This window comes from Nyctibius grandis, chromosome 5 (assembly GCF_013368605.1).
Source record: "Nyctibius grandis isolate bNycGra1 chromosome 5, bNycGra1.pri, whole genome shotgun sequence".
Classification (NCBI taxonomy): Eukaryota; Metazoa; Chordata; class Aves; order Nyctibiiformes; family Nyctibiidae; genus Nyctibius; species Nyctibius grandis.
Window position 1 is genome coordinate 42,114,394 of NC_090662.1, and position 26,928 is coordinate 42,141,321.

General features: G+C 37.3%; 1 protein-coding gene across 4 annotated transcripts in view; it reads left to right on the forward strand.

Moving 5' to 3' along the window:
• The window catches only part of NUP107 (nucleoporin 107), a 32,328-nt gene extending 6,275 nt beyond the window's left edge, over positions 1–26,053 (forward strand). For 3 of the 4 annotated variants that reach the window (XM_068400671.1, XM_068400672.1, XM_068400670.1), the window contains 25 exons: positions 930–1,060; positions 3,040–3,175; positions 3,734–3,837; positions 5,700–5,827; positions 6,151–6,199; positions 7,373–7,444; positions 8,025–8,113; positions 8,983–9,061; positions 9,896–10,009; positions 12,168–12,258; positions 13,420–13,496; positions 14,033–14,092; positions 15,525–15,670; positions 15,777–15,825; positions 17,942–18,011; positions 18,456–18,574; positions 20,212–20,250; positions 20,604–20,754; positions 21,771–21,877; positions 22,863–22,965; positions 23,144–23,304; positions 23,498–23,623; positions 24,304–24,417; positions 24,717–24,884; positions 25,738–26,053. In XM_068400671.1, the coding sequence (XP_068256772.1) occupies positions 930–1,060; positions 3,040–3,175; positions 3,734–3,837; positions 5,700–5,827; positions 6,151–6,199; positions 7,373–7,444; positions 8,025–8,113; positions 8,983–9,061; positions 9,896–10,009; positions 12,168–12,258; positions 13,420–13,496; positions 14,033–14,092; positions 15,525–15,670; positions 15,777–15,825; positions 17,942–18,011; positions 18,456–18,574; positions 20,212–20,250; positions 20,604–20,754; positions 21,771–21,877; positions 22,863–22,965; positions 23,144–23,304; positions 23,498–23,623; positions 24,304–24,417; positions 24,717–24,884; positions 25,738–25,845 (2,591 nt within the window). In that variant the 3' untranslated portion in view covers positions 25,846–26,053. The remainder of the gene's footprint in view (positions 1–929; positions 1,061–3,039; positions 3,176–3,733; positions 3,838–5,699; positions 5,828–6,150; positions 6,200–7,372; positions 7,445–8,024; positions 8,114–8,982; positions 9,062–9,895; positions 10,010–12,167; positions 12,259–13,419; positions 13,497–14,032; positions 14,093–15,524; positions 15,671–15,776; positions 15,826–17,941; positions 18,012–18,455; positions 18,575–20,211; positions 20,251–20,603; positions 20,755–21,770; positions 21,878–22,862; positions 22,966–23,143; positions 23,305–23,497; positions 23,624–24,303; positions 24,418–24,716; positions 24,885–25,737) is intronic. The other variant, XM_068400673.1, reaches the window with a different exon arrangement.
• Positions 26,054–26,928: the final 875 nt, after the last annotated feature.

The following is a 26,928-nucleotide window of genomic DNA, read 5'->3' on the forward strand; positions in this document are numbered from 1 at the left end:
CCCTCTTTACCACTGTTGACACAGCTCATGATTTGGCTGTTACTGTCTTGATGCAACCAATGTTTTTAGATGTCTTCCCAGGCTGTTTGTGATTGATAAGGGGACCAAAGCAGCTACTGTCTTGGTACAAGTTCTGTAGTCTTCGGGCTGTGTGAAGGTCTGTTGTGGTGGAACTCCCTGTTGTCATAGGATGTGACGTTTATCATCTTGCAAGGCAGTGTCTCTGTTTTTAATGTGGGTCAGATATTCCTGGGAGCACTAGCCACTGCACTGATGTGCAGGAGTATCTGGAGCAGATGTAGTGCTTGGTAGAGCAGACTTGTGGTTGCCTTTTGCTTTAAGGGTTTGGAGACCAATTTCCAAGAAGGAGTGTCTGGAGATTTATTGCTGTTTATGCTCATGGTGTGAGCGTACCAATGAACTCTTTAGTAACTGAAGGTGTGTCACATATTTGGGGCATATATACATTTGTATTCAGCCTGGCTTCAAACATCTCTGGAATGCCGCTGCATGTGAGGAAGAACTGAAATGACAATAGATACTCTTTGTCTTTATGTTTATACATGCCCTGCTTGGAACACTGGCTTGGGTGTGTTCCAGGCTTGGTTAACAGGGGTTTTGTATAACCCTTGCGTAACTAGATGTGTAGATTATTAAGTTCTATTATTGATAATTAACCTCCTTATTTCTAAGTGTTGTTCAGCCTCATATTTGTTTTTCTTTTATAATTGGCATTTGTGGGTTTGGTACAAGCCTTCTGATGGAAGGAAAATGAAGATGGACAGGAGCACGTTACTTCTCCATCGCATTGGTTTGTCTGCTTCTTGCGTGACTGAGCAGGATCTCATAAATACTGAAGTCTCCATTATAAGATTTCCTTTGGAGCTCCTTGATGGAGCATAGTGGCCTTAAATACTTTTTCTTTTCAGAAAAGGCGCTCTCAGTTACTGCGCTAAATCGAAGCTTCATGAAGCCATCAGATATCTCTGCCATCCTGGGAACAGGAGAGAAATCTCCTCTGATTCTACCAACTTCTGGACTTTTTGGCAATCTGTCAATGGTAAGATGGTTAGAGCACCTTTTTCTCTTTTGTTCCTGTGCGACTTATAAGAAACTATGAGTTTACACAGTTTTGGGGTTGTTTGCACCAAGGACAAACTGTGGGTGATACGAGCTTGCTGTTACTACTATTGCTGCTTGCTACTAGTATTATTTATTACTGTGATGTTCTGCGACATCTGTCACCCCATTGATCGCCAGCCCAGCTTTAAACCGTGACATGCAGTGAGGCATAATAGAGGGTTTTAAGGACTTGCTGAATACACCATGTGTGTTAAGCTAATCCTTATAACATCATCTTGTGACTACAAAAATCTTGACTTTGCTTGTTTATAAATTCTTCAAAGACAATTGTTCTATGTCAGCAAGTTAAACCTTCAGAATTTTTCTTATTTTAGCACTCTCCAGTATTAGGCTTCACTTGGATATTAAAGTTGGGACTTCAAAGAACAAGCTCTTCTGATAACTTTTCAGATGACGTTAATTAAATTCTACTGTAATGTCTTTGGAAAAACACTGATTAAAAAAGTTATCAGTAGGCACGTCTGAAGTATTTTATCTCCATTTCTTTTTAAATTAACTCAAAACAAGTTAAGATGTCTTTCTGTATGTGCATTTTAATTCATTCTCCCTTCTGGTTGTTTCTATAGTTTATTACAGCCCATTTGTTTCTTTAAATTACCAGGTTCTGGGGCCTAGTTGATGAACATGTATACAGCTCTTAGCAGTGGCACTTTTCCACTGATTCAGAGCCTCTTGTCATTCAGTAACTAGTGTTTTGTGAGTGGAGTGCATTTTAGGTTAGCATTTAGTGCTCTGACTTGAATCCAGTTTAGATTAGCAGGGGGGACATTTGGGATTAGACAAAGGCTTTCACAGGAAGGTGGTGGAAAAAGGGCTTAAAATTATGTCTTGTGGAAATTTACTTGCTAATAGATAAGAACACTCGTCAGCCCTTTTTGTATTTCCCACAGAGACCTGATATGATTTTACTGGAACTGAGGTTCTTGTTATTTTTACTCCACCATTGGAGTGCTATAGCATTCTGTTCTGGTTGGCTAGAGGGTAATAATGGCAGAGAGAAGTCAGACAAGATGAATACTCTGGGTAGAAACTGGGGCATAAAGTTTTGGATATGCTTGAGGCCGCTACAGCAATGTCATCTGGTTCCCTGTTTGTACTTGTTTGAGTGGGACCCTTTTAAGAGTCTGGAAAAAGAATCAACCAGTGGCACATCTCCAGGTCTTTGTATAGCATTAATTGCTGCTGAGAAAGCAATTGCTGTCATGGGAGCAGCCATAGGAAGCTGTCCTGTCAGTGCAATATATGTACAGTCTATCTTCTGTTTTGGCCATTTTGCTGCCCTGATGTCAGACGTGTAATCAAATACCTCCCCTGAAATACCCCCCACAAAATGTAGGTATGTCTTTATTTCCCCCTTTAATATTCTGATACTTGCTGTTATTTTAAACATGTATTCCTTCATTCGATCAAGTTGTTTTGAGCAATTCAGCAAGAGGGTTAAAAGACTGGTAAATGGTTCCGATTAAAATTTTAACTATTTTGCTTAACTTTTCACAGCTGCTTTACAACCTAGTCAGTGTTATTCCTTTTTTTAATTTGAACAACAAAATACTAATTAAACATTTAGCATAATGGAATATGAAACTTTAGAGTTATTTATTTGTTTTAAGATGAAAAGCAATACATGGTGTGATAATGTAGACAGTCTTATTAGATTAGCCTCTACTTCAGTTATTTTCTGAAAAAAAAATAATAATTTCCTTTTTCCGAATTAAAATTAATCTTTTTCAGAGTTAAAGGCACAGTTGCCACCTTATCTAAAGTCAGTTATTTCACTAATTAATTTTTAGAATTACTCTGTTTATACCATTCGTATAGGATGAAAAAACTTGGAGCTAGGCTTATAATAGTCTGAGATTGCTATTTATTTTTCTTATGTTCTTGTTATACTTTTAGTTGGATGAAAGTAGCTGGACAATGGCACTCTCGCCGCAGCAGACAGGAATGTTTGAAAATCTAGACATGTCCAATATGACAGAAGATGTCACTATGAGCGCTGTACTGTTGCGTGAGGATGATCCTGGGGAAGCTGGTGAGACAATCTGAACTTTTCATAATAATTGATCACTTTTTTTATTTGTGGGATATAAATATTTGTGTTCCTTTTTTTCTGTATTATTTTGCTGATATTTCTTTGTCAAAAACAGTCTAGTTTAAAAAGTTCAGAAAGTTAATCTTTTCCAGTTACTGGAGTTTTGAGAGTTTGTGTCTTCTGTGGAACCTGATGGCACAAATGACATGCTCTGGTGATGTAAGATGCACACTGGACTAGTTTTGTGGAGATATGCTAATCAGTTTACTGTTAAAACTTTTGCAGACGTCAGGTTTACAGCAAAAGTTTTAAAAGTTTACTTTAAAAAGTAAAATAAAATTATTTGACTTACCTTATAGCTTCTGTGTATCTTACTATCTTAGCTGATAAGTTCTTCTGACTTTAGGGGATATAAATAGTTCATATCATCATTGTCTTCATTTAGATTTACGAAAGATGAGAAGACTTGTCATCAGAAGGATTTTTTTGTAATCTGTTGGATTTTGTTACCAAGTTGTGTCTGACTGATATGGCTGTTTCTTCTTAAATCTGTTCTAGCTACTATGAGCATGTACTCAGATTTTCTGCATTCCTTCCTGAAGCATACATCCACGACCATTTTTGATCTCGTGGATGAGTATGAAAGCATTTGTAACAGTGAGGTGAGTAGTTCACTTGGTTTTTTATTTACAATCCCTTCCCTAAGTAGTATTGCTATTTTTCTTTAAGCTGAGAAGTCACAATGCTTAACGTAGATACTTTACATCTTCCAGCTGGTTGCAGTGTTATGAGTCACTGAACACTAGCACTGAATAGCATCTCTCTCCTCATACACTACTTTGGCACAGGAATACCCATTGTGTAGCTTGCTGAATACTAAAAATGTCATCTGGCTGCCATTCCGCTGCAAGTGTCAAGTGACAATAAACATAAGCAGATGTATAGATTTTTTTGTTAATGATAATAAGCTGGATTAAAAAGTACATCTTTCTCTCGGGTATAAATAAATAATTGTATTATGGCGCTTTAAGAGTTTTCTGCTACATTACTAACAAGCTGGCAGTAGAGAGCTCAATGTTAGATTTAAGGTATCTCTGCTTTTAGACACAGTTTTTTATTTGATTGACTGTTCATTGACAGTTCAGGATCAGCAGGGACTAACAGTTTGGAAGGAAGAAATTATGATGCTTCTATCAGTGTTGACACAAGAGAGAGACAATTTTTTAAAGAGACTTCATACCTGTGTCTATGTTAAGGGAATGTGTTCTTGGTAGAAGGTTGCTAGCTCTGTTCTGTGCAAATTTGTTGTTGGGGCTGTGTTGGAGAATGCCAAGATCTTCAATGAGGTGTGTACCACAATTGTGTTCCTAAGTGGGAAGCAGACAAGAGAAGGAAAATAAAGTGAACTTGATTATTTTGTGAGATGGTGGACTTCCAATCTGAAATAGAAAAGAAAGTCTCTTGCATTCCACCCGTTTGAGAATATGGATGCCATATACAAGATCATGGAATATAGAGTAGTTGTTTTAAGCCATGTGGAATTGAGGGAAGTTGACTGTATGTTGGCAAGGACCTACAAAAGTTGAGTGAAGGATGCTGCTCCAAGGATTGGCTTGGATGTTGCTGATGGGGCTTGGGATGGGGGTGGAGGGACAGCCCTGAGCTCTCATGCTGCTTCTCAGCTGTACCCTGAGATCAGCCCAGTGGCTCCTAGCAGCCATGAACTCTTTTCATATTTTCTGGGAGGTAACAGAAGGGAACAGAAGATCACACGCCTCTCTTGCATTGTGATGGTACACCTAATTCTTTTCTCCAAATCTGTTGTTCACCTCCCACTTGAAAACTGATTAATATATAGATGCCTGACAAATTGGGTACTCCGAAAACGTAAGAGTTTGGGGCCGTTCTCAGAAGCAGTAGGAGCTCTGGAACTAGCTACTGATGGGGAAGACTTTATTGTCTAAGTTCATAATAAATAAAGGAAAAGATAATAGAATTTCTTTTTGGTGATACTGTAAATTATGTGGTAACCAACAATTTGGGTTTCCTCATTTAACAGAGCTAGAAAGGAAAGGGTATCTGTCAGGCACTGATAAATGCATAAATGCTGTTGCAAATACCAGTAGCGCTGACTTTATGTTTGATATTGATATATATAGGAAAAAAAGTTGGGGGTTTTGGTGGATTGTTTTTTATTGTTTTTTTTTCAGTGGTTGCCTTCTCTCCCTCCCAGTCTTTTGGTGCCTTCTAATCAATCAACATAAGCTGGTTTTATCCTGGGTTTGTACAGTGCGTTGCAAAACAAAGCTACTTTCTTGATTTACAGCCTCTCGTCTGTGTTAATATTATTTTTATTAATAATTAAGGGAATATACGGTGTAGAGTATCATCTGCCTATTTTGAAGAGATGGTAATCAAACTTGGTAGTTGAAAGCATTCAGGATAATGAGAAGATTGCTGTAATGGCTTAGAAAAAAATACAATGATGAGCAATATTAACTATGTACAAATTTATTTACCTCAGGTGAATATACTAGGGAAAATTGTTTATCGGGCAACTCCTGGACAGCAAAAGTTTTCAAAAACTGCCAGTGTCTTGTGGCTTCTCAAGCAGGAGATGGTAACTTGGAGACTGTTGTCCTCGCTTTACAGGTAATTCCTTTGAAAGGCACATTATGTTTTTGCACTGAGCTGACTTTCTTGGATATTTTTTTAATGAGTTTATAAATACGGAGTGAAGCAATGAAGTACCTATTAATAATCTGTTTATGGAACTAGGTGCTGATATATATGTCTATTATCTATTTACAGAAATGAAAGTTGTAAATGGGCATATTCTTACTACCTTTGCAACTTCTAGTATTTTTTTAAAAGAACATTTTTGTAAAGGTATTTTTCAATGCTTTCAATTAAGCATGCTGCTGAATTTTCTGAGCTTTATTTTAATCATTTACATTTTGCACTTTTATTTCTAGAGATAGAATACAGTCTGCACTGGAAGATGAAACTGCATTTGATATCACAGTAAGCTTGGACTTTTTTGGGTTTTTTAAAGCGATATAATAAGCTAAATACAAGCTAAATACTTATATTTTATTTTTACAGTCTCAATATTGCAGCCACTCAAAACTCAAAGGTGAAAGAATGTAAACAAAAATGAGACTGATTTGATTTTTATCAAGCAAAATATTAAATTATTTCCTGTATTGTGAAAAGGATATTTAAATATTCAGTTCTAAAGAGAAAATGCTAGTGTAAAAATATTATAAACTATACTTTATGTTTTATTTCCTTAAGTATTCCACATACACTTGGAAAATCCACTAGAAATAACTATTTATTTCTTTTAAAAAGTTGCATCAGTAGCAGTAATGTTCCCATAGGTTAGAGATAATTTTGCTTTGCCTAAAAGAACAACATGTGGTCTCAAGCTGTCTAGCCTTTGCAGTCCTGATTCCAGTTTATCTCAAGAGAAATCCAAATTTTTTTAGCATTCTTGTTACAGCTGTAGTCTTCTTGTCTATGTCAATACAGTGCTTCCAGCCTTTGCTGCCAGAATATGCTTGGGAAGACAAAACAATAAGTAAAGTGACTCTGCCTTTGTAAAATTTATGATCGCAGTTGCTTTTTTTCTCAGCCATAAAATAGCTTTCTCTAGGCTTCCCACTCCTTTAGGTTGTCACTATTAAATTAAACACTGTTGTGCCAAAACCCAATTTCCTTCTACCTGTGTTTTTTAGGAAAATGTATCTTCTGTTCCCTTTTTATTGCTAGTCTAATGAAAGCTAAATTAATGCAAGAGAGCAGATTTTGTGGTTTTTTTTTTCCCACTTGTTCATGTTAAGTGTGCATATGGTCTTGGAAAATGTCTTTTTTATGTATACAGTAATAAATGGGATTTGGGATAATATGAGTGCAGTCAGTGGAATCAATGGATCTACTATGTAGAATCTTTCTGTGGTCCTACATTTGTGAATTATGTTCTGAATCACATTTTTACAGTTTTTAGTGTAACTGGATGTAAAAGATCATCCAAATAAAACAAATGTATAGTGTCATTTTAAAAAAGGGGCAAGGGAGAGGTAGCATACTGAACTTGCAGAAAGTTTATGACTTGGTATGTGTTCAGTTTGGTATTCGTGGTTTTGTGGCAAGTTTTCTTTTCCATGAAGTAACAATCAGCTTTTTCTTAAATAGGTTTTAGCTGCTAGTGAAAAGACGAATGTAGACAACTTGTTTCAGAAAGATTCACTTGTTCGACAAAGCCAGGTACTACGGGGAGTTTTTGAGATGAGAATGGAAATAGATCAGTAGACACTTAAGTATTTATAACACTAATGCTCTATGCACTTTATTAAGCTGTTTCTAATACTTATTTTTTTATATTCACTGAAGTGTGTTATTCTTTGTATGCATAAAAAAACGCTCTTCCGTTTCTAAAGATCAGAAATTTCTAATGCTTTTTTTTTATATTCACTGAAGTATGTTATTCTTTGTATGTGTAAAAATAATGCTCTTTAATTTCTAGAGATCAGAAATGTTTTTCAGGCTAGCTTGGAGAGGATGGAAGGCTGAGAGCTAATACTATTTGGAGCATCTGTTACTGTTGATGGTGATTAATAAACTCTTAAGTGGCACTGTAGTAACTGCAGCATGTAGTGAGAAATAGAGATCAAGTGCCTAAACAACCTTCATATTCAATACTTAAAATGAAAGTGGAATAGTCTTCAGGATGTGTACGCCTTTGGTTACCATGTAGATAACGAGTAGATCCGGAGATGAGAGGAAGGCAGTTAAAATATTATTTGTTACATGTTTGTTTTAAAAATGCAATTTAATTTTATTCCAGCTGGTGGTAGATTGGCTAGAGAGCATTGCCAAGGATGAAATTGGGGACTTCTCCGATAATATTGAGTTTTATGCAAAATCTGTGTATTGGTGAGTTCAGACTTTCTTTGATTGTATATGTGTTCCCATCAAGCATAAGATTCACAGGTGCAGACACTGAATTACTCTTAAAGGATGTTTGAAAGTTGTTCAGTTCATTCCGTTCTTTTCTTGAAATTCTTAGATGTAAAAATTGAGATTTCCTTCCTGCCCACCTGCTTTTGGGAGGCTAAGATGGAAGGAAAACCATCAAAGCAACTTAATTTATTCTTAACCCAGATGCAGATTTGATTTTTCATAATAAGGCACAATAAGAAATGGTCACCTGCTGATCAGCTTGTTATTTACACTGGATAAAACCATTCTTCTTATGCGTTTCTCAGGTGGTCACTTCTTTGTCTGGCTTTAATTTTTGCCTCTTGAAGTTCTTGTCATCACTTTCTGTCATTGAAGCTTCACCAGAAGCTGTTATTGTTATCTTTATTATCAATAATGGGGTTTACAGCAGAAAAGACCAAAGCCCTACATTTGATTCTGGATGCCTAGAATAAACCTGGTTTTAATGGCCAGTGAACACAGGCTTCTGGAATTATGTGTTTGTTCTAAATTGGATTTCTGTCCTAAACTGACTTTATAGAGAATGCTAATGGGAAAGTTTGCTCATGTAGAAATCAATTCATAGTTAAATACATGAATGATTGAAATAATGGAAGCTATGTGAATTGATTCTAATATTGTACTTCTTGTGAAATATTACATTTTCACAACAGTAACACAGTCCATTGATAAACCAACCAAACCAAGTGTGTGTCTTCTGTAACCATATTCCATGTAACCAAAAATATCTTTCAATATTTGTGTCTTATTAAAAGATGCTTGCTAAGAAACCATTTCTCCCAAAAACATTTCTGTGCTTTCAGGGAGAACACACTACATACCCTGAAGCAGCGACAGTTAAGTACATACATTGGAAGTTCTCGAGCTCTAGTAACAGAGTTGGTAAGTAGTATTTAAAAATAAAATTTGGTTTCAGAATGGGTTAGAGAGAGCATATATGCTGTTTTCACAGCCTTCCCCCAATCTTTAGATAGTTCTGCTATCCAAAAGTTGTACTATCTAAAAATTGCAAAACATTCAAGTTGGAAAAGATGAAAATTAGCACAGAAATTGTGAGGCAGGACACCTCTGGAGTTCCTTTTGGGATTCGTGGACTTCTGTTTGCGTTCAGTCACTTCCCACACCCCTACCCCACCCCCCATCACAAGTACCTGTGGTCTATTTGGTGAAGTAAATGGCGTTGTTAGTACTTCTTAAGTCTAAAACAAACTCATGTTCCTAACCAGAAAAGTTTATACAACTGTTTGGAAGCCCTTGCAGATAAGGGCGTGCTGTCTTTATACAGTAACTAGTACAATGAAACCAAGTCCTGATGGGATTCCTTGAGAGCTACTACAGTAAAAGCTAATAGGGGGGGAACTCAAGGACCAGTGGAAAGAGGTAATGAACTGTCTCAGTGACAGTGAAGCAGTCATAGAAGATTAATTCAATTGGGAAGTGATCTGAGGTATTGATTAGCTTGAGAAAAGCCTTTGGGGCAAAAAACAAGGTGGTGGAGTAAATAAAGAAATTGCAATGGCTCTTTCTGATAGGAACAGTGACAGAACAGGAATAAAAGAAATAAGAGAGGAAAGACAGGGAAGTATCATGCTAGATATTACATGGGTTGTACAGATTGTTGTGCCAACATGAAAAAGTTATAAAACAGGGCAGGAAATCATCAGAAAAGGCATATAGGCATTGTGTGGATGGATGGTGACTTTTTTTTCCTGTCAGGATCCAGATGCTCCTATAAGACAGAAACTGCCACTTGATGATTTGGACCGAGAAGATGATGCGAGGTTATTGAAGTATCTCTTCACTCTCATCAGAGCAGGAATGACAGATGAGGTAAGCTGCAGAAAGTTATAGTATCTTCTTGGTTAACTAGTTTAACTTACTTTAAATCTTACTATTAAAGCTAATGAAAAGCTGTGTACTAAACTGTCTGTTTAAATTTGGCTTGTAGTGCTTTAATTTTCAATTTATTATCAGCACTGACAGTGAAAGACTGCTAAATTAGTGTTTTAATAAAATCTTGCATTTAGTTAAGTAATTTTGGGTGTAGAGTAGACGTTATGGAAAAAATGTTGTATCTTTTGGTTTCTTTGGTTGTTTGACAATATTTTTTTTACTGTAGTGGCTTGATACTAAATACTGCCAGACAAACACACACAATTTTTCAAAGAACTTCCCAACTGCATCTCTAAACAGGCTTCCTTCTAGATTTATTAGAGTGGAACTCGCTTGCAATTTTAACTAGAGAGAGAGGTTTGTTGTATGCTTTGCTTAGAAATAGCATTAAATTAAGCAGACATTACTTGCTGTACCCCTCTAACGTTCCCTTGAGTATGTGATCTGAGCGGAGCTGAGGGAGAGAGACGGGTATTTTATCACCTTGTTTTGCAAACAGTTGCAATGACATATTTGGAGGTGTGTCCCAGGACTGAGAACTGGGGACCAGTGCACAAGCTCCATAGGCTAGTACTGCCATCAGAAGAAACGTAGTTATTTACAGTGGTTACTCTTATTAGTTAAAATAACTTTTCTTTCTTGCTTTCTACCTTTTGTTTTCTTCCCTTTGTTATTTGGCAGGGTCTTCAGCAGTGAAAACTCTGACAGACTTTATCTGAGTATTCTAAAAAGCTTGTTATTCTCCATTAACTGTTGTACTATAAGTCTGCTTGTTCCTCCACCTTAGAGAATATATGATGTGTATACTTTGCATTAATCCTTAGCTGAGTTCGATCCTAAGGCTGTTCTGAATAATGATTCCCAGTTGTGAAGTGGCTTTCATGATTTAATCATGTAAATACTTGTATTGTGGTGTTGTCTAAAGGCCTCAGCTGGAAACTCATTCCCTTATACTAGTCTCTGTGTATATATAATGACATTTGAGTAATGGGGGGAAAAAAGGGACTTGAGATTTTTGTGCCCAAGACCTTAGACTTAGGAATATGGTTACGTGCTAGTACTCTGTTCCACTGTTGTGCACATCTTTTCATTTTCTGATAGTATGGGCACATAAGCATGTTGCTGCAGGGCAATATGAATATAAATGTGTAGCATCAGTTGTTCTGCAGTTGCTGCTATGCTGTCCCTACTGTCTGATAAGCATGAAGTGAGTTATTCACTACTGAAAGAGTAAGTTAAAATACTTGGAGTTTACTCTGAATTAAGAATGAACCGCTGTTCATTTACCGTACAATAGGTAATACACAGCAGGTAAGCTAGAACAACTTGCTTGTCTGTTCTTTAAATTTACTGTTTGTCACCATTCCCAAAATGGCTGAATGTGTGCGGCCTTCCAATGTGAAAAGAACAGAATTTGGCTAAACAAACCAAGACTGCATATCACAGTTTCTCTCACTGTTCATACTGTTTTGTCAATCCTGGAACAGTACCAGTCAGACTAATTAGATAATCTTTAGCTGACTTTTTTTTTTTTTTCCAGGGGTGTAGGGTTGGAAGAATTGTAGGCAAAAATTTTTTTTTCCTACAGTTTCTGTTCTACTTTCCATGCTATTCAAAATAGCTTTGAATTAAACCTGTTTGTGGCAGTGCATAGACTATTGAATATCATTATGGGAAAGATGGGATTGCTGTTTTTAGAAGTGCGTGAGGGGGTTGGAAAACTAAGTCAACTGGAAAAGTAGATGACTGCGTGAAGATGGATTATACATCTAAACAACAATACCTTAAGCTAAACTTATGAGAAGGATGCGTAACAGCTGTTTAAGCTAGAAAAGATGAGACTGTAGCATATTGCTCACATTGCTATAAATACTGACTGAAAAACTAAAGTTTAATGAAAAACGCCACTGATGACAGTTTATTTACTTTGAAATCTTGCACTTGTTTTGAGTTTAAAGTTCTTTGTGCTTATTTTTTTTGCATAGTAAAATCTCTACACAAATTAACTGTTCTAATAATGTTCAGATTTTTAAAGGAGAAGCTGGTGGTTTTTCTATCTTGAAGTCTGTTGCTGAGAAGATCCATTATTTTTCAGGCACAGCGGTTATGCAAACGATGTGGTCAGGCCTGGAGAGCTGCAACTTTAGAAGGATGGAAATTGTATCATGATCCTAACATAAATGGAGGTATCTACTTCAAAGTGCATTTGAGACAGACGTAAAAATAGGGCAGAGGGCTTTCTTTTTAATATCTGTCTGTGGTAAAGAGAAATAGCTCTTTCCTTTCATCTTAACAGCCTTTTTTGTATCTAAAATATTCTGCCATGTCTGTTGAACATGTAAAAACCAGTATGACATCATTTTAGTTGAAGGTATGAGTTCACTGAATCCACTTAACATGCTAAAGTCACTTTCTTTTTGAAAATCAAGCATAATCACTAGGAAATAGATGTCTTAGAGTTCCAGACAGATCTCCACCTCCATATAATATTTCAATCTGTATTTTCTCAACATCTGACTTGTGCCACCTAGCAAACATTTTGTTGCTTACAGACTCAAAGTTGGACTCTATATCCAGCTTCAGAAAGGTATAGTGGGACTAGAGTTCAGCAAATGTAAATGCAAGAAGAAGATATGCTTTTAAAATACTTGAAAATTGTTAAATTACATTTCTCCTTGGTTCTGAAGTTCCTTGCACATGGTCCCATTTATAACACAGTACCCTGCTTCTCTTCAGGGTACCTACCCTTCAGGACATAAGTGTTAGGCGTAGCTGGGTCTGGAAGGCATAATGCTTTCCTACTTTTCAAATCCTGATAGCCTGTTTGTTTTTTTTTTATCTGCATACTTCACCAGTGTCCTGGCCTTGTTTCGTGTGTACCTACCTAGCCTACTGTTAGTGGGTTTCAATTCCATGATGCATGCCCTCATGCAGATGCATGCAGAATAGCAGCACTGAAGCAGTGATGTTTGTTAGAAGTTTGTATTCCTTAAGATATAAAAATTCCTTTTCTCCTTAACTTTGTATTTTCCAAATGTAAACATTGTAGATATATTATGGTCAAAACCATTATTTTCTTCAAAGCTAGATAGCAGCTAAGCTTTCAAAATACAGTAACTTTAAGATGTGCATTTACAAAACTTCACAGAAAAGGCACCTTGCAGTCCAGTTGAAAGCATTAAAATGCTTTGGGAAGAGTTCCGAAGGGATTGAAATTGGGTTAATGACAGAAAATAGGCTTTACCTCATTACTGGTTTCTCTTTTTTTAATAGCACCTATTTATTTTTTTTCCTTTTTTTTTTTCTTCTTTTTTTTTTCTTTTTTTTTAATTATTCTTTGCATGTAGGAAAAGAGCTGGAGCCTGTTCAAGGGAATCCATACAGGTGCATTTGGAAAATAAGTTGTTGGCGTATGGCTGAAGAGGTAAGATAATGCTGATGTGCTTTATATTAATATATAAATTTGAACTTTTCTGAACTCTGTAACATGATTTTAAGTAAACCTACCCCCTCTGTGTTTGCTCCTTACAGGATTTGCAATTAATGTTTCTAAGAGGACTTCTGAAATAACGTATTTATGTCTTGTAGTGAGAAATCTACATAATCAGCATCAATTTTTCAGGCTTAGGAAATGTCTGACTTTTTTTTATTTGGTTGAATGTGAAATTGCTGACACTAACTTTTACTTTCATCTTGACTTAGCTGAATGGGAAAGGAGAAACGTTGCTTTCTTTACAGGTCGATATAAATTTTTCAGAGAAGTTACAGGGGGATGCCAGTGAAGGGGAAGTCACTTGCTATTCTTATTTTGGCTCCTGATACATCCTGTGATTTTCCAGCTTTTCTTGGAAACTGTTAGATGGAACATTTTGTGATGAATTAATCTATAATAAAGTGTAAAGTGACTAGAAAACATATGCTTTCTAATGAAAAGTTATATTTTTTTCCTGTTTATTTTAGGAGCAGTTTAATAGATATGAGAGAGCAATCTATGCAGCACTGAGTGGAAACCTCAAACAGGTATGTCAAGCCTCCTAGCTAAGTGGTAGTTGGTAGCTGTGCGTTTTCTTTCTCATATGTGACAGTGATATCATCAGAAACCCTGCGATTACTGGTTATTGTATTTCTAAAGATTTAGTAAACAGGACAAGAGCAAACATTGCTGCTTTAGTAGACATGTTCTTTGTAGGATTGACATGCCTTAATTAAATATACTTGATAGACTTTTCCTAGTATTATTCCTGCTGACTTTCAGTGCAAACAGTTCTAGTGTTGTTGTTGTTGTTCTTTTCTAATTTAGTATTATTTAGGAGCTTATATAGTAATTTTCCTGCTCATGCACTGTATTCTTATAGGCGAGTTGGTGTATCCAAAGATTATTCTGCACCTTATTTCATTATCAATAGGTTTTATACTATGTACGATGCTTTCTTTTATCTTTAAGTAGTTGTCTCTTTTTAGTAGTTTTAATCCTCCAGATATTTTTGTGCTCTCTCACTCCTAACTAGTGATTTTTAATATTTTTTTTTTTTATTTTTAAGAACAATGAGGAACATTGCAGACTATCATAAAAGTTGCCTTTCTGTTACAGTAATCAGTGGTAAGCTCCTAATAGAGGAGCTTGATTTTTTCCCCCCCTCATCCCCCCATCTTGGTATGATGTAGTAAAGATAATTCAGAAAATAAAAAGAGGGAGAACAGGGAATGTTTTCAGTTTTTATTCATTGAAATTTAAAATTAGTTCTTTTACAGGAAAAAAAGGCATTGTAAAATTATATAGATGTACAGAACAGAAGATACTTACCTTCTTATGAGAGAGCAGAGAGACATTTAATGAAATTAAATTTCAGTAATTTTCAGTAATTTCAGTAAAATTCAGTAGTTTTAAAATTACTGTAAGAGGGAAGCATTTCACGAAATGCAGTGTTTTCTCTGCAGCTAGTCCCAGGGTTTCACTGCTGAAAGAGCCTAGCAAGATTCAGAGAACTGGATGTAAAATTCTTTATATCACCAAAGCAGCGGTACTCCCTTCCTCCTACCCATCACCACTTACTACTGCACTGTGACTTGTGCAACCATGACATCAACCAGTAAGGCAAAGTGATCCTGCTGAAAAATGATCAGGCAGAAAAGTGGACAGCCTTCGTCTGGATTGATTTTGTGAGGTGGTGGTACACAAGAGGGGGAGTGGTGTCAGAGTGGTGCTGCCTCTGGAAGGAGGATAGGACGATTTCTATTGACTAGCTTTGATATAAAATGATCAAGGAACTAGAGCATTATTCAGTGAAAGGATTTTTTGTATCCTGCTTTGATGAAGGAAAGGCTGCTGTTCAAAATGGTTATTAGTCTGCTTTGGTGTCTGGAAATCTGATCCTAAATTACAGTTGCTCTGTTCGAATTCTGATAGTTCTCCAGCTCTGATAATTTTTGCTCTGTTTTTTTTAATACGTAGCTTCTTCCAGTTTGTGATACCTGGGAAGATACTGTTTGGGCGTATTTCAGGGTCATGGTGGACACTCTTGTTGAGCAGGAAATACGAACCACAGTAATAACTGCAGAGGAGACAGAAGAGCTCCCTAGAGATTATTTAGAAACAAAGTAAGTTTTAAGTAAAATTATGCTCCCACACTCAACAAAGTGTCCTGTATGATCTGTTTGGAATATTCAAGGTAACTTTTTTTGCATTTTCTCTCCTACTTTGAAGCTGGACTTTAGAAAAAGTTTTTGAAGAACTTCAGGCGACAGACAAAAAGGTACATAATAATTACAGTGTTTCTCCTCACTATTTACCATTTTTAACTATTCACTAGGTTGTACTTTTACTACACTAACGAAATGCTCAAATATGCACAGTGACTGATTTATTGTAGGTTTTCTACCTCTGTAATGTGTAATTTCTCAATTCAAAAAGATTTTTCTATAAGCTGCCACCTTTTATTGATGAAAAAGATACAGGTTTTGTCTTGTCCCATATCTGCCAAACTAGCTGGGTGTGCTAAAGAAATAGCTGACTGTCAAGTGTTGTCAGACATGCAAAGCAGAGTAAATCACCTATTAAGCAGTTTGATAAAATGTGCAAAGATTGATTACGTGCTGTTTTCTTTATAGGAAGTTTCAGTTTTTCTTTATAGGAGGTTTGTGTGCATATTTCAAAACAGGCCATTCAGAATTGAAAAGAATATTTGCTTAAACAGACTGTGTTTCTTACTTTTAACACCCAGGATACTTATTTAAGATGTAATATATAACTTATATGTTAATTTTCTAAAGATTAAATTGAAACAACACTTATTTTTATTTGATGGAGTAGACATAGAGCATTTATATTGCTAAGACAAAGATGTTGAAAGACAGCTTACAGATTGATGTAGTCAGCCACATATGCACCCAGCTGTCTTTTCCTTTCTGGTGCAATCCTTACCATGTAGCAACTTTACAGGTGCATTTGAATTGTATTTCATGCATTAATTCCTCTACCAAAAAAAAGAAATCTTTTCCTCCTCAAGTAAGTTTCACATGACTTTTCTTTAAGGATCTATACAGAATCACAGAATGTTAGGGATTGGAAGGGACCTCGAAAGATCATCTAGTCCAATCCCCCTGCCGGAGCAGGATTGCCTAGACCATATCACACAGGAACGCGTCCAGGCGGGTTTTGAATGTCTCCAGAGAAGGAGACTCCACAACCTCTCTGGGCAGCCTGTTCCAGTGTTCAGTTACACTCACTGTAAAGAAGTTTTTCCCCATATTTATGTGGAACCTCCTGTGTTCCAGCTTGCACCCGTTGCCCCTTGTCCTGTCAAGGGATGTCACTGAGAAGAGCCTGGCTCCATCCTCATGACACTTGCCCTTTACATATTTATAAACATTAATGAGGTCACCCCTCAGTCTCCTCCAAGCTAAAGAGACCCAGCTCCCTCAGCCTCTCCTCATAAGGGAGATGTTCCACCCCCTTAATCATCTTTGTGGCTCTGCGTTGTACTCTCTCTAGCAGTTCCCTGTCCTTCTTGAACTGAGGGGCCCAGAACTGGACACAATATTCCAGATGTGGCCTCACCAGGGCAGAGTAGAGGGGGAGGAGAACCTCTCTTGCCCTGCTAACCACACCCCTTCTAATACAGCCCAGGATGCCATTGGCCTTCTTGGCCACAAGGGCACATTGCTGGCTCATGGTCATCCTGCTGTCCACTAGGACCCCCAGGTCCCTTTCCCCTACGCTGCTCTCCAACAGGTCTGTCCCCAACTTGTACTGGTACATGGGGTTGTTCTTGCCCAGATGCAGGACTCTACACTTGCCCTTGTTATATTTCATTAAATTTCTCCCCGCCCAACTCTCCAGCCTGTCCAGGTCTCTCTGAATGGCTGCGCAGCCTTCCGGTGTGTCAGCCACTCCTCCCAATTTGGTGTCATCAGCGAACTTGCTGACAGTGCACTCTATTCCCTCATCCAAGTCATTAATGAATATATTGAATAGTACTGGTCCCAGTACCGACCCTTGAGGGACTCCACTAGATACAGGCCTCCAACTGGACACATTGTTGCTGCTTCTGTGACTTTGTAGAATCTATTCTCTGTAATATCATTATTTGTTCTCTTCAGAGCAAAAAGCCCTTAGTCTTGGATCTCTTCTATGCAAGTATTAACTCCACAGATCTATATTCTGGTTCTTTCTTTCAGTTTGTCAATATTCTTGTAATTTGACATTGTGATAGCAAGTGCCTTGTCTCCTGCTTTTTATGCAGAATACCCTTTGAAAGAGGAAAGCTTTTTTCCTTAGGGAACCTTTGCTTTATTTATAAGTTTGCTTTCTTTATACGTTATGCTAATAAGATTTTATTCGAAGTTTGAACTTTCTCTTTCTCTCCCCAGAGGGTTATAGAGGAGAATCAAGAACACTATCACGTGATTCAGAAATTCATTATACTGGGAGATGTGGATGGTGAGCTTTTCTCTTAAGTGATTTTTAAATGTCAACTCACTACATTATTTCTAGTGACCTTTCCAGAAACTTGTATGTGAATGGATTTTAGAAGCACACAGTAGGCAAACTCCACCTAAAAGCTAAGCTGCTGCTTTAATAAAGAACTGTAGGGTCTTTCTGCAGTTTGACATACCAGGGAGTTTTCAAAGAAGTCAGGAAATCATGTAAACGTGGCGGAATATATGTGAGACTATTGCTATAACTTTTTCTGAGAAATGACAAAATACATACAGCAGATATTTAAGCCAAACAGCTAAATCTTTCCGAAACTGTTGCTGTTCTGTTTTGTTGGGCTTTTGAGGCTAAATTACATTTGTTGAATAAATGCATAATTTTGAAATATTTCTTAGGTGTTTTTTCCCCATGATACGGCTAATCTCGACATTTCCTTGGTGGCTATAGGTTTGATGGAAGAATTCAGCAGATGGCTTTCCAAAGACAGAAGTGTGCTCCCAGGACACCTCCTTCGTTTCATGACACATCTTATTCTGTTTTTCCGCACTTTGGGTCTGCAGACTAAGGTAAGTTCACTTGTATTTGATTTGTTGTCAAAGCAATAGCTAGTAGAAATGCTTGTGTGTCAATATATAAACTACATACAACGATGGTAAATTACTACCAGGACGATGAGGAGCTGCATGCTTAAATAGTGTATTTGTTGATCTTAGAGCCCAAATACAACAGTCAAAATTAGAAAAGAGCTTGAAGAGCTTCCAGTTCAGCTTGAAAATTATTTTTTGACGATGATGGATTCTACTCATAAGCCCTTTATTGAGGACTTGACTCAAACTTCAATATTAGGCTTATACATAGCAGCCAAGATGCTTTGAATATAACCTGATCTTATACACAGTCCTTGGAATTGTACCTGTTGGTGTAACCTCATAAATGTTTTTTGCTTGAGGTAATTGGTACTACCTGAAACTTTCATATTTTCTCAAAATACATACTAGATATAGCTTACTAGCTACTTAGCCTGTTTATGCTAAAAATGCAGATGGGTCACATAGCTGCAATTACTCTTTTCTCAGGCAATCACAAGTAATTAGAAGCTCTCCTTTTCTACTGTTTTAAAATTTAGAAGCGCTTATGGATTAAATAAGTTTCTGAATGTAACCTGTTTTGGCAAAAGACAAATGTGTGTTTTCATTAGATTATTTAAATGCAGCTCTGAGTTATTATGTTTTTTCATGCCTCTAACCATTGCTTCATTCTCTTGTTGAAATGTATTTTGAAGTCAGTTAACATTTAGCTAATTAAGAGGAGCTTTTATGTGTGTGTATGTATACATACACATTTTTTAGCCAGACTCAAAATTCGATAGAGTAGGTCTTTAAGCTAAAGTATGGTAGAACTAGTGAGTACAGTATGTTTAACAGAGGGGACAAAAAAGGTGCAATTTCCTACATAAATTCCATTGTGGGATTGTGAGTAACTGTTGATTACTGCCTCTACAGTTTTGAAGTAGGTGAATTTACTGGAAGATTACTCGATTGACCCTCAGTACACCTCAGAGGGAAGAGGCAGTTGTACAAGCTTTCATGATGTACCTTATTTGATGTTTGAGTACAATTCATATAGGTTTATGCTTAGATGAAGATCTCTAATTTCATTTACGTATATAAAACTAAAATCATAGTTCTTCACAGTAACAAACACTTGAGTCTTAGCTAAAGCAGTCTCAGGTGCTTGGACTATACTTTGGTTGTTTAATATAGGCTATTACAGACGAACCAGCTGATATTTATACCCCCTACACAGGAACATTAGAATCTTCTATAATAGAACAGTGCATGTAGCACACTGCAATAGTCAGCTGTTCACCTGACATTTTCTTTATTAATAAAATATATGGTAAAATGGAAAGATTTTAAAAACAATTTAAAAGTAACTTTCCAGTTAGACCAAAAACTATTATCTGGTTGCTGAAAAAGAAAATCCTTGGAACACTAAATCTTTCAATCAGAAGACATATCTTTTTAATCACACTCTGAGAGAAACAGTTCTTCCAGCTGAGCCTTTTTGAATGTGTAGATTACTGAAGTGGGCATGAGCGTATAACCTTGTGTCTGTGTAATAGTGGTATCCTGTAAAGTATGGGGTTTTTTTTCCCCACATTATCCAATTTAAAATTGAATTTATATTTGTTTGCAATCAGGAGGAAGTTTCAGTTGAAGTCCTAAAGACCTACATTCAGGTAAGCTTTCAAAAATATAGTTTTCTTTCTCTGATGTAATTTAGATGTAAAGGAGGAAGAAAAGGAGACTTAAGATTACAGGGTGGAAAGAGCTATGATGCAGTTAAGGCTCTCTTCTCAAGACATACATGGAAGCTTGTCTAATATGCAGAGTTTCTGTCAGCAGTGCTTAAATAAGAGACAGTTTTATTCATCCTTGTTTAGAAGCTGAGAAGTGGAATCTTCCTATATCAGAACAAACTAATCAGGAACTTGTTACATGTTTATGTTTTCCTGTAAAACCTGTTTTACTTATGTGTTTACACAGAGGAATATATGTCTGTTTTTCTCAATATTTGCTTCTTACTCTGCAGCGGATGATATCTGAGAAGCATGCAGATTTAATAGCATTTTATGTTAGCCACTTGCCCCCAGAGCTAGCAGTTGCTCAGTATGCTTTATTTCTCGAAGATGTTACTGAAAGTGATCAACGCCACCACTGCCTTGAATTAGCAAAAGATGCAGGTGAGATATGCTGATATTCGAATTACCATTTTATATCCTGGGTTGTTTTGTCTTTTAGTAGTTTTTAATGCAAGACCCAGCAATGAAGATGATATTGTTTTCTTCTTGTGTCTCTTCATTTTTCAATTAAATAAAATTTGCTGATCACTTCTTCAAGTAGGTATACTGCAGTTTTTAACTAACCTGGAATTTCAGTTCTTTTTCTGAATTAAACTAAGTATCACTTTTGCTTCTGGATTATGTCCAAACACAGCAGAAAGTAAATGCCACCTGCCTCTCTCAAACACATGCTCCAAAGCTTGACATGATCGTATTATTTCAGAAAACTAATTATAAAAACACATACCTGTTTGTGGATTTAGGAAGGTTATAAGTATCTTAATTTTTTTATCCTATTTATACTGCTGTTTTTTAGCCATGGTGGGTTGCTTGCATTAATTGTAAACTTCCTTCCAGGCCTATACATCAAACTAAAAGGGAGTACAGTGAAGCAGCACACTGTCCTTTGTTTGACAATGCCTCTGTGCCACTCAAAATTCACAAAGAAATAGATTTACTGCAGACTTCAGTGTCTTAACTTTTCTTTAATCAATTTTTTAGTCATTTTCTTTTAAAAACTTGGCTAAGGTTTCTGAAACAAAACGTCTTGCCTCAGCATCTGTAAAAGAACTATTCTGAGCTTTTCCTGGTACATTCCTGTCAGATCATAATCTTGCTGTCAGAATTGTAGGAATTGGTGGTCTTAGCAAATATATCTATATGCTGGTTCCCAGCACAGACTGAAAAACTTGTTAGCTGTCTTGTTCTTTTCCACGTGTTTGATGTTCTCTGTTACCTCAAATTTATCATTCTTCTAAAATACCCGCAATGAATGACGTATCTCAGAAGCTTGTAATTTAGTCTGACTGATAAGAATTACTAGTAGTAAGGAATAAGATCAACAACTGGAGCCTGAAGTTCATTTTGTGGCAAGTTTGAATTCATGTTCGCTCTTATGTACCTCTCTCTTAACCCAGGTCTGGATGTTGCAACCATAACAAAAACTGTTGTTGAAAACATCCGCAAGAAGGATGCTGGTGAATTCAGTCACCATGACCATATGTTAGATACAGGCACAACGGAGGTGAGTATACTTTGTAGGGCAGATATTCTAGTTTGCAATCAGCTACAGTGTCTTTTACCATACATGATCCATATTTCTCTTTCAACAATGGTGGCAATTGCCTTGAAAAAGCCTGTGAGGGAAATGCACTTTCCAAGAGTGAGGAGTTGAGTTACACGAATTCATAACTTCTGTTTCTGCATCTCCTTCGTCTTCTGAGCTGTGATGTACGTTGCTCGGCAGCACATCTGTATGCAAACAATAAGTGCAGATAAAGCCTGTGAAATGACTATAACAAAGTATGTTGTAGCTCAGAGTAGCGTATTATTGTAGCTTCTAAGAATGATGAGTATTAATACTTTGGATCTCAGATGTACCTTATTACGTGCTGAAGTGACATATTCTAGCTATGGCAGACATTGCCTTTACTGACAGTTTCCTTGTCATCACTATTGAGTGTTGGTTGGATCCAACTCGGTACTTCAGTGAGGTACTGTTAATAGCTTGCATTCAAAGTAATGTTTAGAAAGCAACTGATAGTTTGCAAACTTGTGGCAATTTTTTTTGCTGTTCAGTACTAAGTTTAAACTCTCTAAGCCAAATAGGTAGCTTATCTAATGCAAGTGTTGGAAAACTGTGGTTGCAGGCTAATGGCACCCCCGAAGATTGTAGCAAGGGCTCCATAAACCATGTTTGTACAGTGTGTTCATATTCAAGTGTGAGGAAGATGCATGGTAATCCATAAAAATCTTTGAGAGGCGATGCTTATCCATTAGTCTGAATATCTTGGGAATACTTAGAAATGGATTTTTGAATTATTCTAGGTTGCAGAGATTGTTCTCTAAGCTTTTGATACTAAAGTTGTGAATAAAGTGATCCTTGTTAGTATGTCATAGTGCTATCCAAAGATCTCTAGAAACTTGTGTATTTCATCGACCAGATGTAATGTGTCTAACATCAGCTGTATGCTTGAAATGTCAGTGAATCTATATGTTGGTTTTTACAGGCGGATCGGCTGAAAATAGATGTAATTGACTGGCTCGTATTTGATCCTGCTCAGAGGGCAGAAGCACTTAAGCAAAGCAATGCCATCATGAGGAAGTTCTTAGGTACTAAACTTCACACATATTGTAGACCTTTTAAATGTTGTTTTTGTTCTCATTGGCTCTTGGCACTACATTTGATATAACTTTGAATCTAGTCTATTAAAAAGCATGGGTTTGTCAATTTATAAAAATAAAGTATGGAAATTGCAAAGCTGTTGATACTCAGTTCACATTCTCATAGCATCCAAGAAACATGAAGCTGCAAAAGATGTGTTTGTGAAGATTCCCCAAGACTCTATAGCAGAAATATATAACCAACGGGAAGAACAGGGAATGGATACTCCACTTCCAGCTGAAGATGACAATGCTGTACGGGAACATTTATGTATTCGGGCATATTTGGTGAGTTTCAGATATGCTGTATTCCAAGTTACTACTTAGAAATAATGGTGGATTTGCCTTGGTGGTGAAACTTTAGGCTTTGTCCATTTGATTTAACTTCTGATTCCTGGATGCACTATAGTTGTGCATTTAATGACACTCTTGTTATTATATGAGTCAGAAATGTCCAAACACTGTTTCCAATGCAATCCAGGAAGCCCATGAAACCTTTAACGAATGGTTTAAACACATGAACTCGGCTCCACAGAAGCCTTCTTTGTTACCACAAGCAAGTTTCACTGAAAAAGTGGCCCATGAACATAAAGAAAAGAAGTATGAGGTAGGTAAAAGTTCAAGTTATTTACTATAAACATTTACATTCTTTCTTAGGAGATAGTCTTAGTTTAATGAAACGGAGTAGAAGACTGCTAATTCATATTGCCTAAGAACTCTGTTACTCTATTTTTATGTTGAACGAGTATGAGACAGTAGAATAGTAATGCTACTGCACAATAAATTCTCATGAGACTCAGCTTTATATATAATATTGTAATGTTATAGTAAATATTCATTATAATGTGTTGATTGTCAATGTTGTTAATAAATCTGAGTACTTGATTTTTCTATTAACTCTTTTTTATTGTATTTGTCACATTTCCTTCTGTAAAAGATGCTGCAGTTCTGTTTGTTTTGCCAGAAGTTTCTGTTTGCGTGTCTGACCAGTATGAATATGCTGTATTCAGTTTATACAGTATTTGTTTTATAAGGATGGCAGAATAAGTTTAAAATCATCTTCCTCTAGTGGCTTTGCTTCTGAGCAACCTGTGTGACTCTCTGGACAGGGAATTGAGCAAGGATGGAAATAGCTGTTAGCAGCAGGCTTTTAGGTTTTAGCAGCTGGCTGAAGATTCTAATTTGAATTAGAGCTGTGCTGGCTGTTTGCTAGGTGAAGAGTCTGTGTTAAAATAGCCTTGGAAATTATCCTGTTCCGCAGTAGTTTATTTTTTGTTTCTTTGCCAGATGGACTATGGTACTTGGAAAAGCCACTTGGATGCTCTTACGGCTGATGTGAAAGAGAAAATGTACAACGTGTTGCTGTTTGTTGATGGAGGATGGATGGTTGATGTTAGAGAGGTAAAATGAATTTTTATATCATGGCGTAGACCACAAAGCGCTGGATTGTACCCAGTTGTACCTTTTGTCATCTTTAGTTTGATATGCTTCTGTTTATTCTGTTATAATTCACTCTGGCCTTGCTGTGACTAGTTACAGATTGCTTCCCCTTCAGTTACCATATAAATGGAATCTGGCTGTCCAGTCTAGGCTGGTTAGTCCAGTTTTTTGCTTGTGACGCTACTAATTATGCAGTTATGCTGAGTTGCCTTTTAAAGGCAGACATTCATAATACTAATATATTATTTCGCTATGGTAAGGATGCCGAGGATGATCCTGAACGAACACACCAGATGATTTTGTTGCGAAAGCTGTGTCTGCCAATGATGTGCTTTTTACTGCACACGGTGTTACACAATACTGGACAGTATCAGGAGTGCCTACGACTGGCTGACATGGTTGCTTCTGAGCGACACAAGCTTTATATGGTAAGTTATTGAGAGCTGCAGACAGCTTAGCTTCCATTTAAAAGCTCTGTGGGTTGACTCTGGAAAAAGCTTCTACATAGAGAGGAAGATGCAGTATGTTCCTTAACATCTTAAGTTTCTTCTCTTCCTGTTCACTGCAGTAGTAACGGGTTTCCTTGTATGCTGACTTAAGGAATCAAAGAGTTAACTTGGAACACTGAAGATGATGCCAATGTTTTGACAAGCAGTTCTTCTGGGTAGTGCAGTTACTAATTTTTGGATGGGTGCTATTGAATTGAAATAAGTTGAACTGTAATTGATTATTTTATTTCTATTACATTTCAGAACATTGTGTAAGCAGGTTTTGTTTTGGAGCACTTGATTTACCTAACCTTCCCTCCATCCAAAAGCCTGAAACACCACCTCAAAAAACTTTATCACTAAAAAAGCCACCACCTAACACAAAAAAAAAATTAACCACAACACTCCCCCCCCCATACCCCTGAAAAAAAAAAAAAATCAAGGATTAGAAATCTGAAAAGAAACATCAAGCCTAAGAAAAATACTGTGATGCATTCGCCCGGATTGGCTTTAAGATCTCTGCCAGCAATAACAGGAAAACTAAATTTGGCTGCTTACCAATAATCTTTGTAGTAGTTATGACACAGAGCTATCTTGAGACCACCTTCAGGTTTTGGATACTGCTGCTAGCTTCCAGTCCTTTACTAAATGCCATTCTGAAATGTCTGGCGTTTAGGAAAAGAAGGGGGGAAAAAAGGAAAAAAATGTAGTAACTTAATTAATCACCATTACTTTGATGTCAGAGCTATTCATTGCAAATAACTGTATTCATTATGGTTTTTTTTATCCTTAGGTATTTTCAAAAGAAGAACTCCGAAAGCTTCTGCAGAAGCTGAGGGAATCTTCTCTGTTGCTTCTGGACCAGGATCTTGATCCTTTGGGATATGAAAATCAGTCGTAGGATTTCATGTAGATACTTGCAAGAACTTCTGAACATGGCCATTCTGGTTATAAAAAAAGAACAAAACCAGGACTCAGTTAAACTGTTCTGATCTTTGGGGAAAAAAACAACCTCCAGATTTCAATTTAAACTTGAAAACTTCTGACCAACTTCAGAGAGGATATTTGTTATACAACTTTTTTCATATTTTTTTTTTCCTAATAAAAGTGCTTCCCAAACAGAAAATGTTTGTCCATTCTAGTCTAAAATGTCATTATATAAATATCGTGATTGTATGGACTTCCTTAATCTCTTTGCCACATGCTGAAGAGCTGCCTGTAGACTGGAAACATCACTCGTCAGGAGAAGAATGTGCAACGGGACAGAGGAGAGGAAAGTGAGACGTCAGGAGGATGGATGTGGAAAGCAGGGAAGAAGAGAGCGGATGCAGGGAGCTGGAAGAAAGGAACATCAAAGGAAGTGAGAAAGGGAAGGGCTACCACCATCCCTTAGAAGAGAAGAAGGGCTCGCTTCAGGGCTTGTACTGTTCTCACGTGCATTGTGTAGTTGCTAAAATGCTGATGTAACCCTGAACCACAGGAGAGGTGATCGTACCTTGAAACTCCCAACTTCCGTGATTTTGTAATTTATTTAGGAACCTTGTTCTGGCCCTGTAAGCACACGTTTGGCTGCTTTTCCCTTTACTGGAGAGTGCAGAGGCCAGAGCCGTAGCGCAGTTAGGCAAGGGCTTCAGCTCCTGCACGCAGGCGGTGTCTTCTGACACTTGACAAAGAATGTCATGTGTGCCATACCTATGTGTACATACTTGTACCTCGGAGAGAAGGTGTGTTTCTGCCCATCGCTGGACTGTTGGACGGGGGGGGGGCAGGAGGTGGGGGTATGGCTGCGCGGGGGGCCGGGGAGCGGCCCTGCACCTTCGCGTGGGTGCCCTTAGGGCCGCAGGGCGCGTGTTCCGGCGCACGCTCTCCGTGTGCCTCTTGCTCCCGTAAGGGGATCCGCAGAACCGGGGCTCCGGCCTCCGTAGGGGAGGCTGCACCCCCCCGGCTCCGTCCGGTAGCTGCCGGGGGCGGGCGGGGCCGCTCG